The 17,865-nt window shown below is 38.0% G+C and overlaps 1 protein-coding gene across 1 annotated transcript in view; it reads right to left on the bottom strand.

Moving 5' to 3' along the window:
- Window positions 1-17,865, bottom strand: part of LOC150080595 (cartilage oligomeric matrix protein-like) — a 301,419-nt gene that overhangs the window by 53,312 nt on the left and 230,242 nt on the right. Inside the window, exon 19 of the mRNA XM_090382000.1 lies at window positions 1,282-1,460. Within this exon, the coding sequence (XP_090238126.1) occupies window positions 1,282-1,460 (179 nt within the window). The remainder of the gene's footprint in view (window positions 1-1,281; window positions 1,461-17,865) is intronic.

Raw genomic sequence — 17,865 nt, forward strand, 5'->3', positions numbered from 1 at the left:
TTATTAGTCCACGTAATGGGATGGGAAATAATGAAGTATTAAAGCTGCACTAAAACACGTGGGACTAGTGATCTGTGAACATTCACGTGCTCGGTGTATAATTAACATCAGTATGTAGCCGAAGTACGAGGGGGTTTTTAGATAACGACCCTATTTCTTTCACTGGAGTGCCCGTAGAATGTGGTCATTAATTAAAAATCACCTCCTTCGCATTTTTCGGGGATGTGTGAAGGGAAAGAAATCCTGGGATAAATTACTCTAAAATGATGCGAAAGGCAAGTCATTCGTAAGCGAGACATTTTGTTATGACGAACATCAATCCTTCGCTAATTTAATCCGAAAATCTTGGAAACGTTTGTTGTAAGAAACAACGGATTTTATAAGACATTGCAGAGCTAATGGGAGTCGTTTAGTTCCCTTCTGTTTTCAGTGATGTAAACATAATCTGCATTTTGACGAAACAGATATTTATTGCTCATTCCATGATCCATTACACAATGAAACAGGTCTGTAAAGCAAGCTGAGTTGCCATTATGGCACGCAGCATGTCACGATATTTCAGTTATCTGAGATCTGGCGCGTTCGTTTTAAGCTGCGTTAAGTAAATGATGCAAAACGTTATTTTATCCGGACCCGTCAGGACCATTCGGCGTTCAGTTGTCTAGATTTTTCGGATGTATGAACGGTACCAAACTGCTAACTTTTCATCTCGTACTTAGTTGTACATTGTAACTTGCGTTAATCAGAATGTAAGGAACTACAAGTTTCAATATATGTCACAATTATGTAACAGTCTAACCTAATTTACAACCACTTAAGCCTGAATCATCTCAATATCGGTATGAACCTAAGTTTTGGACGTGTGTGATGGTTAGTGAGCAATGCTACCTCTCTCTCTACAATCACGTTAATATTGTTGTTTATATAAGTCTTTATCTCCCACCAACCCAAATATCTCACCATCCAATAAAGTGAATGATGTGTCAGAAAGATTATTACCAGAAGGATATAAAGCAGATTAAACGAATCAGAAGTATCGCTTCTTCGTGGCTATTTACGATGGCTTCTTGATCAACAGTCCTGATTGTTCGTAGTGAGGAAAAAGGCCTCGATCTGATTCCATTACTCAGTACATGCATTATGAGTTTTCCCTTTGTTTTGTTCTCCTCAGTTGTATCTTCATTCCCTATTTCATAATCTTATACTGCCTCCAGTTCAGTTCTGTGTCTTACCCTAGTATCTTCTTGGATGTTTAAAAGAAGAAAAAATAGTATCACATACCTTATTGTAGATAATCCAATGTGGGTCAATCTGAGAGTCTCCCTCTGGATCCAAAACCACAGTTTGGTAAGCTCGGAAATCAGTGGCATACACTTTTCGATTGTCTGGACAAACATCTAAGTAATCAGGAACGGAATCTCCATCGAAATCATCACGACAGATATCTCCGACGCCGGTCCCTATTTGAAAAATAAATAAATAAATAATAATAATAACAACTTAGGAACCATAGTGCATGTCCTCCTCTTTGTGAATACCTTCATTACTTAAAGAGATTATTTCCTAATCTACAAGCTGCAATACAAATTTTAATTGTACACAAACATTAAAAATGTGAATACAAAACAACGGATACAGTTTTCTATATTTCTGCATATCAGAGTCGAAAACATTTAATTTTTACCTATAAATTAACTTGGTAAAAAACAAGAAGACACTATATCTCGATCAGCAGCGGAAAATGAAATTCAGTTACAAACTTCCGCGTTAGTAGTAACTTCGAAGTGGTAAATCAGGTCACTAAACTTCAATATCGCGAACAGCTACTGCCTGGATTGATTTTGTTATTGATCTTTTATCGGTATGTGCAAGATATACTGTGCCATTCATCTAGGCAACATGTGTGCCGACTGTTTCGTTATGGCGGTCTTATCTGATGTCTTCATCGATGAGTTTTTTGGTTCAAATATTTCTGGCTTCGAATATCCATTCATTAAGACACAGATTTCTTTGCCATTTCTAATCGCTTTATTTCAGTTTCAGATAACGATGAAACAGCGGAACCGAAAGACTTTATGGCTAGCTGTCGAAAATAAGATTTAATTACTGATTTAATAAGACTGAAATTATCATCCATTTGTTATTCGAAAATAAGATCTACAGATGTAAAAATCTCAATCTGTAGTAAAGTGAAGGAGAGATAAATACTAACATTTTGGCCTTATAAAGCTGCCGCGGTTGGTGTCAAAACATTAACCATACTTCAAAAACTAATTATAGTACTATGTGGGTGAATCAAATAAGGTTTATTTGTTTACCAATAGAGCCACCATATTTCTCCAAGTAATCTCTGTGATGATTATACAGGCTCGGAAATCAATGGTATACACCACATTCTAACTATCGATTTTTTTTAAATCCTGGTTGTTCCTTCGATTTCTAATATCGACATTATAGAACGTGATCCTTCACGGTAGTGTCTGTCTAGAATCCCTTTTCACATTCGTAACATCAGTCTCAAGACACCAAGCAAGAAGACTGCTGAGCACTTTCCGAAGAAGTCACTGGAGGATTGCTATTGTATGTCATATATTGTCGCCCAGTGTTTTGAGTTTAAATGGCACCTCGTACGTGTTGTCTCTTGTTTTTTTTTTATGACAGGTCACACATCACCTAGCAGGATACTTGAGTATCGAACCGACTTAACGGTCTCAACTTGACTTATGAAATTACACCGAATTGTACTCTTACAGAGTCGAAGAATACCACGAGAGTGATCCCCCCCCCAGCACATTGGAAACGCTTGAATTTGCTCGGAAGCGGCGATGAAAGGCGATTTCACTGCATACTGAATCACTTTCTGTCAGGTTCACAGTGATGTTATCATGGCCCGATTACGATGAGGTCAACAAAGCGAATTTCCTTCAATTTATTAATGCTCGGGTGCTGAAAACAGTTCCTTTCGCAGTTTTTAGTTTTAGTTGTAGTTGTTGAGGCACTCAGAGATTCTGACTCTTTTCTGCTTAACAGATGGATGTTGATTATACTTCGTTTGTGTTTTTTTTTTTAATACAAATTCTCCATAACAAAATATTCGATACTGGTTTCTCTCTACATATGTGTTACTTGGTACCAATAAAAATAGTATGCAGTGCGTCTAGCTAAAGAGCGGTTTAATAACCCCAGCTTATTTCCCAAAATCATATAATTTGGAGGCCCTTTTTATCAATGTATGTTTTTGCATTTCTATGTAAACATAAATTATTGTACTATATAACATATTTTCAAATGGTTCTCTTTATTTTCATTCCTTTATTTATAAATTTGGCTACGCAGATTGGGAATATGATCTTAGTTTGAACAGCATCACCGATTTGCCAGAAATTAAATGAAGTATATATACGTATTATGATTTACTATGAATGTTTAACTTCTGTGTCGAATACAGTATTGAGCTTTGTTACTAGTAAACTTAAAGCTGAAAAATAAATAAATGAAATCAGAACTATAAATCCTCCTCAGGTTAAGCAAAATAAAAAATTTTAAAATGTACATTTGATCGCCTTTGCCTTTTGTGATCAGTGTGATGACCCCGTAGTTTCATCCCGCCTTCCTTGATACCTCCTCTCTATTTTCTTCACCGGCATCGCTCAGATTTCGTCTGAAAAATTCCAAATAAGAGAGCAAGTAATGGAGTTTATCGGCATCCCATTTTTCTGTAATTTTCACTCTTAATGTCACCAAGAAAGCTATTCACTACAAGGCGAAACGACTCCCAATCGTTTCGTTGTTTTCTATGCTAAACTTTTACATCATTAAAAACATTGCGGCCATTTAAAAACAAAACGTCTCATTGCGGCCATCACTGTATATAGATATGCCACATGATCATTGACGGTCAACTAACTTGATCGAAGATGACCTCAACCTTTATAAGTCTAAGTAATTTAAGCTATCTATTTCGGTTTAGTTCAAGAAAATTAATTTTCTATGTTAATAGGCCAAAATTCCAGTAGTTTTGTCCTCATTTACCAAAGAAACATGTTCAATATTTATTTTTGTGATTTACCCCGCAAACAATCTCTTTATCAAATTCCTCAAATACAGGAATATGCGAGAAACAAATACTATGACGCACCATGATTATCCCAAAACATAAAAGGCTTCATTGCAATTAGATCACCCCAAACTAATTACGTGCTACTCCAAGTAGGGGATCAGAGACCGATCATTGTCTATCCAAGACGACTGATTGGTAATCCGAGTAAAATCTCTGAAGCTTGTAATTGGATGGCGCAATCGTTAGAAGTAGCATATACACGTGACCTGCCAATCAACCATTAAGAATAATTCGTTTTACTGTAAGTTTTATGTTCACGGAATTGATTTTATTTATTGCGAATGAGATAACTGGTTGCGATATTATCTGAACTGGCATTCGGTCCTCTAATTAGGCACAGTGTAACGTGCGTGAAATTGCATGCATTCATAAGCAGATTTGCATGCCGTGCCAGCTGAAAAACGTAAATAACTCACGGGGAATTCCCTTACTCCGGGCTACGCTAACTACAGCCATGACCTGAAAAGGCCTTCAGAAATTCCCACAGTCGTGACTCGAACCCAGATCTCTCCAAACGAAGACATGATTCAACAGCTAGCCGAATTGATCGGGAATCGAGCATACGTGACCACCAAATACGGTTAATGATAATATTCCTGTCAAATAACCAGTTGTACGCTCCTTTTTGTGGTCGTGCCGGGATGCAAACAGAATAAATAACAACAAATAAAAACCCTCTTCAAAATTTACAATTCAACAAGCACCATTGTCGAAGCAGAGGCATTTGTTGATCCAAGTTTTTCTTGAATTATTAAATCCTTAATGGTAGAATCCATTAACATTTTCTTCGTGTTTTTAAGATTAAACAGACGAATGTAACCAACAAGATCTTCACGTCCATGCTTGCAGCGTTTCCTTACTGAAACCCATTCGTAAATTATTCCTCCGTTTATTTTAGAACTGCCTTTCGTGTTCCACACGGAGCTTTATTTTTGTCACCGTTTTCTCCATTTACCATCTTTATGATTTCTCTTCTTCGTTTCAGCACGCAGTAATCTGATTATCTCCTGAATTTCTCGCATATCATTACGTCTCACTGCCTCTCTTGCTCTCGACTTTTCGCGTAATCTACCTTATCCTTCTTTACGTCTCGCTTCGTTTTTATCTGTTGCTCTCTCGAACCATTCCTTTGAGTCTACCTTTCGATTTCAGTGCTCATATTTTTAACATCCCATCCCTAATACATTATTGGATATCGGATATCCAATTCACTCTTTTTCTTTTGCATCCCAAAAACTAATATTTCTTTCGTCCATATCTTTTATATATTTGGAACGATGTAGCATTAAAATATGTTCACATGTTTCTGGAAATTTCTCTTTATGTAACATTCCTATGCAAACAAAAGTAGCTTGTGTGTTCTTAAAATATTTGCCATTGCCCGTTTATGGAACAAGTATTATAAACAGGCCCATCAGAAACACTACATACTCATTTTTTTTCTTGACCAATTTTTAGAGCCCATATGATAACATTAGTAAAATCAGTTTATTCATGTTTCTGATTAAAAACTGATCAATAGTTTAAATGGATCAACGTACGAGTAGATAGGATGGATGGATTAGGTTATGGTTAGCGAACACTAAAAAGGTATAGATCTTCACTGAACAAAAATTGTTCAGGAAAGATCCACATTCACCTAGAAAGTAGCATATAAACATGTTCTTTTCTTTATCAGAATAACAAACAGTATTTATGCAAACTGTTTACTGTTCTGTTACGAGATTTAGAGCATATGTATGTGCGACGATGTACCAATATGATGTACAACTCTATTATCTGCTTCCTCTTTCTCCAACGGAAAAATCTAAAACAAATCATAACACAAGCGCAATGTATGGGGAGAATTACCTATAGCAGATAGTACAGCTAGTTAAAGTCGAAACGCGATGCAGATATTCCAGGACACTAACCAACTAATGCTACGAAAGAAAAAAAGTGAAAAAATTGAAAGAAGTAGTCATAGAAGAAAGAGTATAGCAGTTCCGAGTTGGATCATGAGTTTTGTATGAGTATTGACTTTGTTAAAAACATTATCCAAAACCATTTGCACACGAATACGGTGTTTGTTCATGGATCCTTCGACTACTGTCAACCTTTAAGAAGATGCAAAGGCTAAATTTTGTACAGAAACGTCTGATCGAAATTACAGAAACATGTCTAATTAACTTTAATATGGATATGACTTGAATTTACCATTCCGACCCTGAAACTAAGGAAGAGTGGAAAAGTTTTAATCACTGCCTCAAAGAAAAAAAAAAAGGATTCAGACATCCGCCAGAAAGTCGATGCTCTTTTATAGAACCAGCGTAGTGTGATCCTCAATAATTTTCTTCAAAAGGGTACCACCACATCTTATTTCAACTGTAAATTTTGTAAGCACGAAACTGTCAATGAAAACCAGCGAGGAATGCCATCCAAAAAGGTATGTCGTTTCTCCATCACATTGCATTTATCTGGAATTAATCCGGAATCAGTAAAAATTCCACAAGGACCAAACACAGTGTCTCCATCATTGGTGAGACTGAATCAACTCTGATAACTTATTCAAACCAATTATTCACTTTCCCAAGATGAATGGCAGTGCAAGACTAAATTTAGTTAGCCTAGGAAGGTTCACACTACCAAAGCCGTGATGCAATAGAACAAGATGAACATTCACTACAGCATTCTAATGACTGTGAGAGAGACCCCAAAAAAAGGGTTTCCATTATAGTTTTACTTAAAATCCTGGAAAATTACTTCAGAATCTCTGGTAATCTCCTCATTGTGCTTAAAATGCTCCTACAGGAAAGACAACTTTCTTGTAGACCACACAGGATTCTCACGATCCATTATGTCAAGGGAAGTTCTGCAGCAGGGTATTTTGTCTGCGGCGCTGTTTGCAGCACCATTAGTACCTCTCCTAGAGAACATGATATCGCACTCCGACGATTTGAAATCTTCAAATAGACCAGATCAGCCTGAACAAGTCTCAACAATCCAAGGAGCTGCACTGCAACGAATTCCTGATATCAACACCTTTTCTCCAACAATTAAGCTGGAGCCAAATACCAAAAAATCGACCCAGATGACGTTCACAAAGAGGAGACGGTAAACCCGATGCCCATCGCATAAATGAATTCCAAATCAAAAAATGTTAACTACCACAAGAAAATCAATTTGGTAGGGGATACTGGCCTCTCTTTTCAATGTCACTTCAAGGAAGCAAGAAACATTCTTCCTTCCCAATAGAATCTTACTATCTCTACGGCTATATTGCATTCGCTACCTGGAAGAACCCCTTGAAAACAAATCATTACTTCTTGTAATACAGTGTAATTAACCTCTGTAAACTTATTTCCAGCAAACTAGATACTCCTGACAGCAATAGCCTAATCGTTTTACGCAAGATTAATAGAAAAATTACTAATCAACAAACATCAGGGGGTCGATCTGCCCTCAACTAAATAAGCTGCCTCAGTCATATGTTCCAGCAAACATGGTTAGATTTTCTAACTGTAACATCAGCTCTGAAGCGAGTTCTGCAAACAAGGCCTGCAGATCAAAAGTTTTGGCAACATTAATGTCATTTTGCAATTTTTTAAACTTTCCAACTCCCCATCATCCTCAACAGAACATCGCTGACAGAGGAATCTGGTTCGCGTCTTCGATGTTTCAAAGAGCTGTTATTACCTGTATGATACCTCCTATAGTACCCCTTCTTGCTTCTTGGAAGAGTTATTAAATGTATTTGGAAGCATTTATGTTATAAATATATGGTCACGACTCATGGTAATTAGCTTTCTCTACCTTTTCTCTACTGTATTATGAGTTGTTTATTGTCGTTATTTATCCTCTTAGCATATGGATGCTCTCTAGATAAAGGCAGTTCAATGTAGAGGCTAAAGAGGTTATAATCCCTCTCTTTCCCCATCAAGATCAGAATAACGTGGATCTTTTATTGCTACATGATGATGATTAACGCTTAATATTCTCCGGAACGCTGCTTTAGCCAACCCTCCTCTAGAAATTCCTGGGACTGCCTTTTGTCTAAGGGTAGATATAACTCTCCCTTTACCTGAATAAATAATAATTTAACCTGCAACAATTCATTTAGTGTCACAGAATATTTAAAATCTAAGGAGTTGATTTACTGGTTCCTGTTGCACATTGTCGAAAAATTCACGGAGAAATAATGCGACAGGTTTACAATTTTAATCAAATGAGATTGACAAAATAAAATGGTATGAATAACAACACAAACCAGAAGGATGTCGTACTCTCAAGGTTGGCGAAGTGAATCTCGTTAAGTTCATTATGGGTAGTGGGGTGGATGCCCTTCAAGAAATCGAGTACGTTCTTCTTATACTTTCTTTTTTTACTCACAAACTTGTGAATATCGATATCTATTTTACTGATAGTTTCGGGTATCTGGTTCGGAAGGAATCTGTTGTTATTTGGTTTTTAGGAGCATTAGCAACTAAGGCCATATTGCTCCGGGGATATGCGGTGGTCATTCCCTGACCTTTCCGCATCCTCCGTATTTGGTGGTCACGGGCTCGAACCCCGGTCTAATCAAGAAGCGTGTGCTACGCACTGCCGCTCCGGCCCACCTGGCTACTGAGGCGCCCAAGGAATCTGTCGGAAGGTTGATTTATTCATGTGAACGACTAATATCGGATACTGAAGCGAGGATAGCTGAAGCGAGGTTGTGATATCCTCCAAGAATTTTAGCCATGAATTTTAACTCTTTTCGTGAATAAATGAAGGCATCCTTCTGTTTAGCCAGACAGTTACCAATTTAGTGGCAGCAGTCCCGGAATTAAGTTACCGTTTAGAAATTGTCCCACGTCAATATCCAGTATTCTCCGGGTTGGTCCGCCTGATGTTAGAAACAGTTGCTGAAGTCAAAATTTCGACTCTGTAGAAAAAGAATTGCGGTGTATTTTTGTGGCTAGGAATACTTGGAGGGCGGAAGGGTTCCGAACATGGAGCTTCCATTACATAAATTACACTTAATGATTTATCATAATTGACTGAATATGGTAATTAGTTCACTATTTTACGTATGAGAAACTTAAAAATAATATAACATAAAAGCTAGAATACCTTATTCTACAAGACATTAAAAAAAAAAAAAAATATATATATATATATATATATGTGGAGATATAATTTATCGCTGCCGGTGTGGTCCAGTGATCAACAGATTTATGATATTTAGATAATTAACCAAAAACTAATATCGTCCAATACACATGTTTAGAATTCAATGTGAAGTGTGTATGTGTTATGGGGGTTTAGGGGCGCATAAGCTGCCGGGACTATAGTGCGCCTTCAATGTGAAGTAAGACCGCCAGTGATGGGATATACAGGTCTCAAGAAATCGTTCTATGCTCAGTATGAAGGCAGAGAAACGTAGACACATTTGTGTCTAAGAAAGAGCGAGCAACACATCCCATTCTTTTTAAACTCGGGGAGAGTATTTGGGGATGGTTGTTCGCTCTCCAGAACGTCCTTTCGATGTTTCATGGGAGTTCGGTCAGGCGACCTCACTAGTCCCTTCCCCCTTCTTTCTTTGGCACTTTCTGTTTCAAAATACTCTTGTACCGGTGGAGCTTAATGGGGCAGCTGTTAGAACCGGAACTGGAAATTAAGGCCAATTAAAAAATAAATAAATAAAAATCATATCGGTACTTCTGGACAGAGGGAGATCGTCCCTATCGCATATGATAAGCATTACGACTGTTCATCGTGATGCAATCACATCTCCACAGCTTCGCCTTTCCGATTATTTCTAATTATTGGAGGAATTGCATAGAGTTCTTTATTATTTTCAGAGTCTGGAATCTGGCTGAACTGTGGCCCAGAGAAGTGCACATATGTTGATCACTAACGTGTTGGAGACACCAAATGAGCGGACTCCCCCTAATGGCTGGAAGTAATTGGTATACAAACACCCTTGACAGAGAATCGTTCTCACTGAGCGTCCATACCAATGTTCTTCTAAAATTCTGCTTTCAAGTCTCACACATTAGTAGTAGAAATGATGCAAGAAAGCAAGCTTACATAGTATCAGCAAAAAAAAAACAAACAACTTTCTAGGTCATCCATCCATTCCCTCCTCCAATAGTTTGTCTAGTTCTTCCTTCAATTTATTTAAGTTATCCATTTCCACAATAGCAGATGGAAGTTTGTTACATCAGTAAACCACCCTACTGGCTAAAGGGCAAACTTCCGCACATCTATTTTGCAACCATCCTTCCTCAATTTGAATTTATGCCCCCTCATGTGCATAGCCTGAGCAAGAGGAATAATCCCATCAGCATTGAGCTTGCTCAATCCATTCAAAGTCTTAAACACCTCAATCAGATCACCTCACAAGTGCCTAGCCTTCTGACGCTGCAATTTGCAGAACTGATGCCTTTCTTGGCAAGAGAACCCTTCTGTTTCCCTCACCACCTCACTGCCCTTCTCTGTACCGGTTCCAGCAGCTCTAAATTATATTTGCATCATCTGATTATTCCACCTCGTCCCTTAACTTTATTTCCAAGCGTTCGACACCAACTCTCTTACCATTCTTCTTGCGACAGTTCTTTTTTCTCAAGAAAAAGAAACATCTTGTCATTCGGAGATGCAGTCGCAGACTTGATGACCTTACAAGGCAACAGGTTTGTCTATTATATGAACATTAGTAATTATCACAATTTTACAGACAATTAATTTGCACACAGCAACATACACAGTCCAATTCCGAGGGAATATTCGGACTTCGCATATAAAATAATACATCTTCCCTCATAAAAGTGGAAAAAATAAGGCTGATTGCGCTGGACCTTGTTCCCAAATGCCCTTGGCAACTAACCTGTTGCCATTCCTGTAACCCACTGCTAAACTTATGCATAATGGAGTATGTAGTTTCCACTCGTTACAGTACTATAATTTAGATTTATGTGGTTTACTTTAATAAACAGCAGTGCCGAAACAGCCAGAGCAGAATGACTTCACAACTATCAAAGAAAGGTCAACTGAGCAGCGAGTGAGTCCACCGCCGTCTGCTCCTTTTATTCGATCGTATAAAAATTTCTCCGGTATCTGCCCAGATGTGGAGATAGAGGGAATAAAAGCGAATAAATATCCCACCTGGCTACGGTTCCGCAGCGGAGTGTCTGTTGATCCGACAATACCGTCGATGAGGAAACCGTACACGATTCTGGCCGTGCAACGAACCTCGTAATCACCATGCGACTTCCAATTGCACTATCGGGGCGCTTTACACACGTACAGAAAGAGAAGACGTCCAGCTAAATGTGACGAAGTGGCGCCTGAGCTACATAAGAACGCCCGTGTATTCTTCTATTTAGTGCAGGCCCACAGCGATCACGTGCCATTCTAGTAAGGAAAGCGTTGCATTCCTGTATTCCGACTAAGAGCACCACCCCTGAATAATTTTTTGTAAAGTGCTCAACTCCGACATCTGACACCTTACCCACAAACGTCATTTTAAAATCCATCAGATATATTACCGCAGGTAGATAAAGAATACCTCACCTGTCCTTGAGGGAAGTCCAGCAATGTTTGCTGTCCCCAATAAACATCAATTGATGTTATCAGGAGCAGTAAATTCATTGAATAAGTTATGAGACCAGGATTTGATTAGTTCGCGCTCTCTCTCATTTACTGCAACCAATCGATCTGTAAGAATATTGAAAATCTTACAAAAATTTCTGATTTTTTTATTTGGAAAATTAGTTCTTTTTGTTTAGATTCTTGCCATTAATGAGATATAGGAATAAAATCTGCAGTTTTGAAATCAAATTTATTCCGGTAGGGGCTGAAAATATTAAAAAAATTTCCCAATTGTAAAATTTCCTACATAACACTGGCAGAACCAAATTAGTTGTCCTGGGAAAGGGTAATGAAACGAAAACAGAACAATTAACCTTACTTAAGCTAAAACAAGGAACACTAGGGGGTGGCTTACTAGGACAAACAAGTGAGGGTTATTCCGAGACACTTTAGTACAGCCAAATTACCGCAGACAGGAAATCGGTTCGTAAACACACGCACAAGTTCCCAAAAACAGATGCTATAGTCACGGATGTCGTTTACTTGTGGTTTTAAATTGCCTTAGAGACGAAGTGTTATATGTGTAGGGTAATGTGTTGTTTTGGAAGTATCCGGCTACTTCAAAGGAACACACCGGATGGCCACAGATCCAACAGGTGGAGAATAGAGAGTATTGTTCACGTGCTACGGGGCAGGCTGACCGAAGCTTTTCAACGAATTAAAGGAAAAATAATAAATAAAGAAAGAGGGGATTGGTAGGAACCACTGTGTAGAGGCGTGGAAAACTCCGAAGCAAATTGAGGATAGAGGAGAAAAAAAGATATATACAGGAAGGAGAGTGAAAGGGTAGGAGGATGAAGAGAGACCTGTGTGAGCTATGTGGGAGTGTGGGTTTTTTTAGTGGTTTGAAGAAATGGAAGTAGTCAACGGAAACAGCTGTTAAGATTTTCGTCAGCGTAAATAAAAGAAGTGAGTAACAGTTAATATTTGAGGGTTTTGTCGTCGGAAAAAAATTATGTGTTAGCAATATCTGAGTTTTCGGAGCGTTAGGGAGAGTGCGGAGATTAAGCCAGTCCGGCAATAGAAGGCAAGAGCAGTGGCCGTCTTTACGAGCCAAACCGTCATGGATAGTGACCGTGTGATACGAGCACTGTCAAATAATGCTTAGTTTAATAAGAAGCTTGTGCAAGATAGAGTAAAGAAGAGTAGCTCCGGTGCACTCTCTCCTTGTGGAAAGATAGCCGACTAGGGTAAAAAAAAGGCCTCAGGAAGGAAAGATAGCAGTACCCGTAGCCATGGAGTAAGACCGTGCGACAAAGTGCCAGTTCAGTTCAGATATACAGTGAGGACATCTAAATGCCAGAATTGTGATCCTTACTAGAGAAATTAGCCAGGAGTCCAGAATAAATGCCTTGAAGTACGACGACGACATTTTCAGCTAAGAATGGAAGGATCTCAAACAGCGAAGCACGACAAGAGAAAAATTAAGTAAGTGGCTAACTTAATATTCGCATTACCTTAAAGGACTTTAGGACCCTATAAATGATTAGGGAAGATTTATGATACTTAGAGATATATGTACATGTATAAAATTATATATGCAAAGTGGGAGGGATAGGTTAGAAATATAATAGAAATTTGACTGATATAAATTTTGTAATTACAGAAAGGAACTGAAGAAAAAGATAAGAGTGTTAATGATATTAATGGCTTTTATTACTAATCAAACATATGTCATGTTATAATAAAGGAGAGAAAAAGGGAATATTTGTAATAAGTTGTTCCTGGAAATTGTAGATAAGAATAGCATTTTTAGAAAGGGAGAGTAAGGTCCTAAACCTGTATACAAAGTAAGAAATATGGAGCATGTAAAGAAAATTATGGATAGTGTGCAAGGTAGAAACAATAATAGATTACTGTACTGATATCGTTTGTGTTATAAATTACAGGATAACGTTAATTGAGAATATTCGATATATGAAGTTGAATATATAACTAATACTAAGCAATCACGGTTGAACATTAACTGTATATTTCCCAATTGTTCATTTTGTATGTTGTATATATATATATGAAAATAAACTATGTTCATTTTATATATTTGTATGTGTGTAATTGTTGTACTGGACACAAGCCTAACCAATGGGAATTAAACATATAAGAGTTTCTCCCCTATGAACTTAGAATTTTCTGAGAAGTAAAGTCAGATGCACAAGTGGGGGGATATTATAAAAGGGAATTGTTTAAAAGGGGAAATAATAAATATAACCAAAATATATAAAATAACATTATCATAAATTCCACCCCCCACAGATCCTCCAGTATTTTCGATCTGCATCCCAGAACGGAAGAATCACAGTGCTTACGCATGCGTAAGCATTATACTCCATCGGGAAATAATTCCCTCATTACTAGACAAAATACCTGAACTGAAATCTTCCAGGTCATAATCCACACTTAACGGCGTGGTTATGAAACATAAAATGCCTGGAAGTATTCCAGCTCATGTAAGAGGAACACTAAAATATAATTATCTGCGTGCTTTGCAGGAAATCCTACCTTATTGTAGCTGCAAATAACCGCCAGTTTGTTGCCAGACTTGAGTCTTTGCGTGTTAAGTAGATGATTAAAATTGCAGTCGTGCTGCCAAATGGCAAATTGTAATAAAAATTTAACACACACTGTTCTGGACTAAAAATTCCTTCATATTTAAGTAATTATGTCCTCTCCCTTCGAAAAATATTGCCACATAATCTCATACGCGTATTATATACACTACACTGAGTGATAACTGAATGCGACTCGTTGACCATGCGAGGCACGACAGTGCGGAGTTAGTCGACCTACGTATCATAGATAAGGTGTCAGTGGTTCAGTAGGTAGTAAAATTGCGGGCGTGATGGGTAAAATAAATGATTTATCGGACTTTATCAAAGTCCGATAAATCATTTATCGGACTGGTGGGGTATTCGAGAGCCGCCGTAGTTAAAGTGTACCAGGACTGGCGTCAAAATGGTCAAACAGCGACCCGACAGCAAAACTGCAAAGGTCAGCGAAAGGTTGATGTTAGAGGTGAGCGCCTGTACGAGTCGCCGGGTCCGATGACTCGTACAGGCACAGCACTGTTGAAGTATCTGTGTACAACCTATGTCTGCTCATGCGTGGCATGCACGGATATAGCCAATTAATGGTTTGAGAGATGCGCGCTCACTCAGTTTATGGATGAAGTAGAAGTGTGCGTGCGTGCGCGCGCTTCGTCGGAATAAGTCGAGTTCATATGGCAATTTGAACAAGTAAACCTGTTAATATTTTTTTCTCCAGGGAACGAAGTACGATGAAACAGTTAGTAACGTCGGTGGAGACTCTCATCCCCCAGTAAAATATCCTTCCCAAACATTTCAATTTGAGCACGAAAGAAATGTCTTCAATACTTTTGAAAAGGCAGTGTAAATGCAATGTTATATGTTTACGCATAAGAGCAGGGTGAATATTGAATTCAATGTTCAACGCAATTCAATAAACATTTCATTTTAACGAATTAAATTTCCAAAATGTCTCATTCGGAACGCCGGAAAGTGTCAGTTTGTCTACGAAAATGTCTTCTGGCAATCTATAAACCGTAATATCCTTATCTAATCATCTACTCTTGACCTTAATGAATGGGTGAGCGCAACATTCAAGAGCGTACACCCCCTTCCTCCCAATATTATATCATTCTTTCTTCGAAATTTAATTTCATCCCCATAAATTACAACTAGTGCATATCCAACCACTTTAAAGAACCACTTCCAGTGAATGAAATATTTATCTAAAAATTATAGAAACATTATATCTCAAGACTTTGTTTGCTACTAATGCTGTATATATGGTGATAAGTGAAGAGATAATCAGACGTTAAAAGATCTACGATAAATAAAAGATCTTATCTGCGATTCTTATTAACAAAGCATACAGCAACTGCGCACTCGACTGATTCAGATACGCATCTCCCCAGAGACTAAAATAACTTTGCCAAGACTTCCTAATAATTTCCAAAAAGGGTTCTGTTTCCTTTTTCGTGCTGAATACTGTACTACTAAAATCAAATTCGGGTCGGTTCAATACTCAGTGTGAAGACCCTTCGTGGTTCAAGGCTGCATCAACAGTCACTTCCTTAACTGGAATGAGAAAGGACACGTCACACTTGACGTCACTAACACTAAATTAGAGGAAAGAATACTATTAAATGATTCGTTTAATTAACCTAAACAACTTCCATCTATGACAGTTATGGCACGTACTTTTAGAGCAGTGTGGGAACACGGGCGTGAGGTTATGCACTGCTGTCAAGGAAAGAAATTTGCCTAGCAAATCGTAACAATAAGCACGTGGGTGTAAAAGTTCCTCTCACACTCAGAATGCATTTCCTACAGCATGTTTATTCAACAGTAATTATCACGCAGAAAGAGAGAGAGCGAGCGAGAGAGACACGTACATATAATAAGAAGTCCTTGTTAAAAGAAAATCCTTTGTGCGTTGAATATATAACAGAAATGACACGTCAATGTTATTTTTCACGTATTTCTGCACCTTCTTCTTGTCCTTAGACTTCAGCATAACCGAATTAAATCTTTGTGAAACTGGGACTTAACTAAGTCCCAGTTGCTGTTAGATATTTATTGGCGGACGGGTTGAATTTCCAACTCTTGCAGGCTTGAAAATGGTCTAAAGTGAATTCTGAACTTTCACTCAACAGAATCTATAGTGAGGATAAATTGATTCACATCAAAGTGCTTTAAGAGGAGAAAAAGCACAAAATTAATCCTTATTGTTTTTTGACCAAATACGTGTAATTAAGATTTTACGATCCAGGCTCCAAGTGGTCTCTTTTTCGCTAATTATATAATAACTTATATAACGCGGCTAAGTGAAATATTATAGAGTGAGCTGCACAAATAAAGTGTCCTGACTTTCGGGGGGTGCCTTACAAGGTCATACTTGTAAAAGACGTCATTACGGTCAAGGGCTTGCTTTCCGTATCTAAGTTAAAAACTGCGAGTACAGTTTCTGTGCGGCGAAACTATCCCTAAGACAGCTCTTTGGGATAGTTTTGCTTCGATGAGCTTGTTACCAGAAAATACGATGGGCATCCACTCACTGAGCCTTTCGTTTGCATCAAGTCACGTACTCATTTTATGACTGAATGGACACCTCCGTGATTCTAACAAGCACCAGTGCCCAAAGGCAACTCTGATCAGAATGAAACGTTAAACAGTACATTTTATTGCAAAGAAAGGGCCTGTTAGGAGCGTGTTGTTAAAAATAGTGGAATTCCAACGTTATTAGGTGTCAAAAAAAAAGGTAGATAAGGGTGTCAGTTCGCGTATCGTTTTTGAGCGCAGGTGATCAATTTCGGTTCTGCAGAATTTACTAAAAAATGTATCAAACTTCACTGCTAACTGAACAGGACCAGCATGTCGCAGAAAGCTGTGATCCGTGGAAGGTTCATCGCAGGATGCAAACAGTGTATGGAAATTCATTTTTTTTTATTAAAACAGCTAAAATAGCCAGGAACACCTATACGGCTCTATCCACCTTGGGAGCACCAATAAACTCCCCGGGGGCGAGGTTCTGACAACCACTCTCACGCCACAAGGCACAATAACTACTACATGGGGTTTAAACCAACGTACCCTAGCCCTATTTTACAAAGCAGTATTTATTCCAGCTGTGGGGGGTTAAGTTTTTGTTTTCTTTTTTATCCAGACCTCCACCCTACTGAGGTCTCAAACAGCCCACAAAACGCAAATCTGACTGCAATTCGCAGAAAATTCTAGATTCTAGGGTGTGTAAAGCGGGTGTTAGCAGAACATTGAAGACACACATTTATTTACAAACCTTTAATGAACATTATATACAACATTTACATAAAAAATTTACATAATTACATACAGGAATACTCATTTCCATATATATATGAACCATACTAGTACAATACACTGTGTCTCTCTCTCATCAACTATTCTCAATTTACAAATTATTAACATCGGTTTGTGTCAGTTGTATCTGACTTATCATGAATCCTCGATAATTACTCAATCATTCTCTTACGTTACCAATTTTTCTCTTACATCAGTAAAACTCATTTCAGCTCTTATTACTCTTTTTTCTAATATTTGTTTCTAACCTTTAACACATGAAGTGTATTATATTAC

This window comes from Mastigoproctus giganteus, chromosome 9 (genome assembly GCF_048544385.1).
Source record: "Mastigoproctus giganteus isolate SK-2022 chromosome 9, ASM4854438v1, whole genome shotgun sequence".
NCBI classification, from domain to species: Eukaryota; Metazoa; Arthropoda; class Arachnida; order Uropygi; family Thelyphonidae; genus Mastigoproctus; species Mastigoproctus giganteus.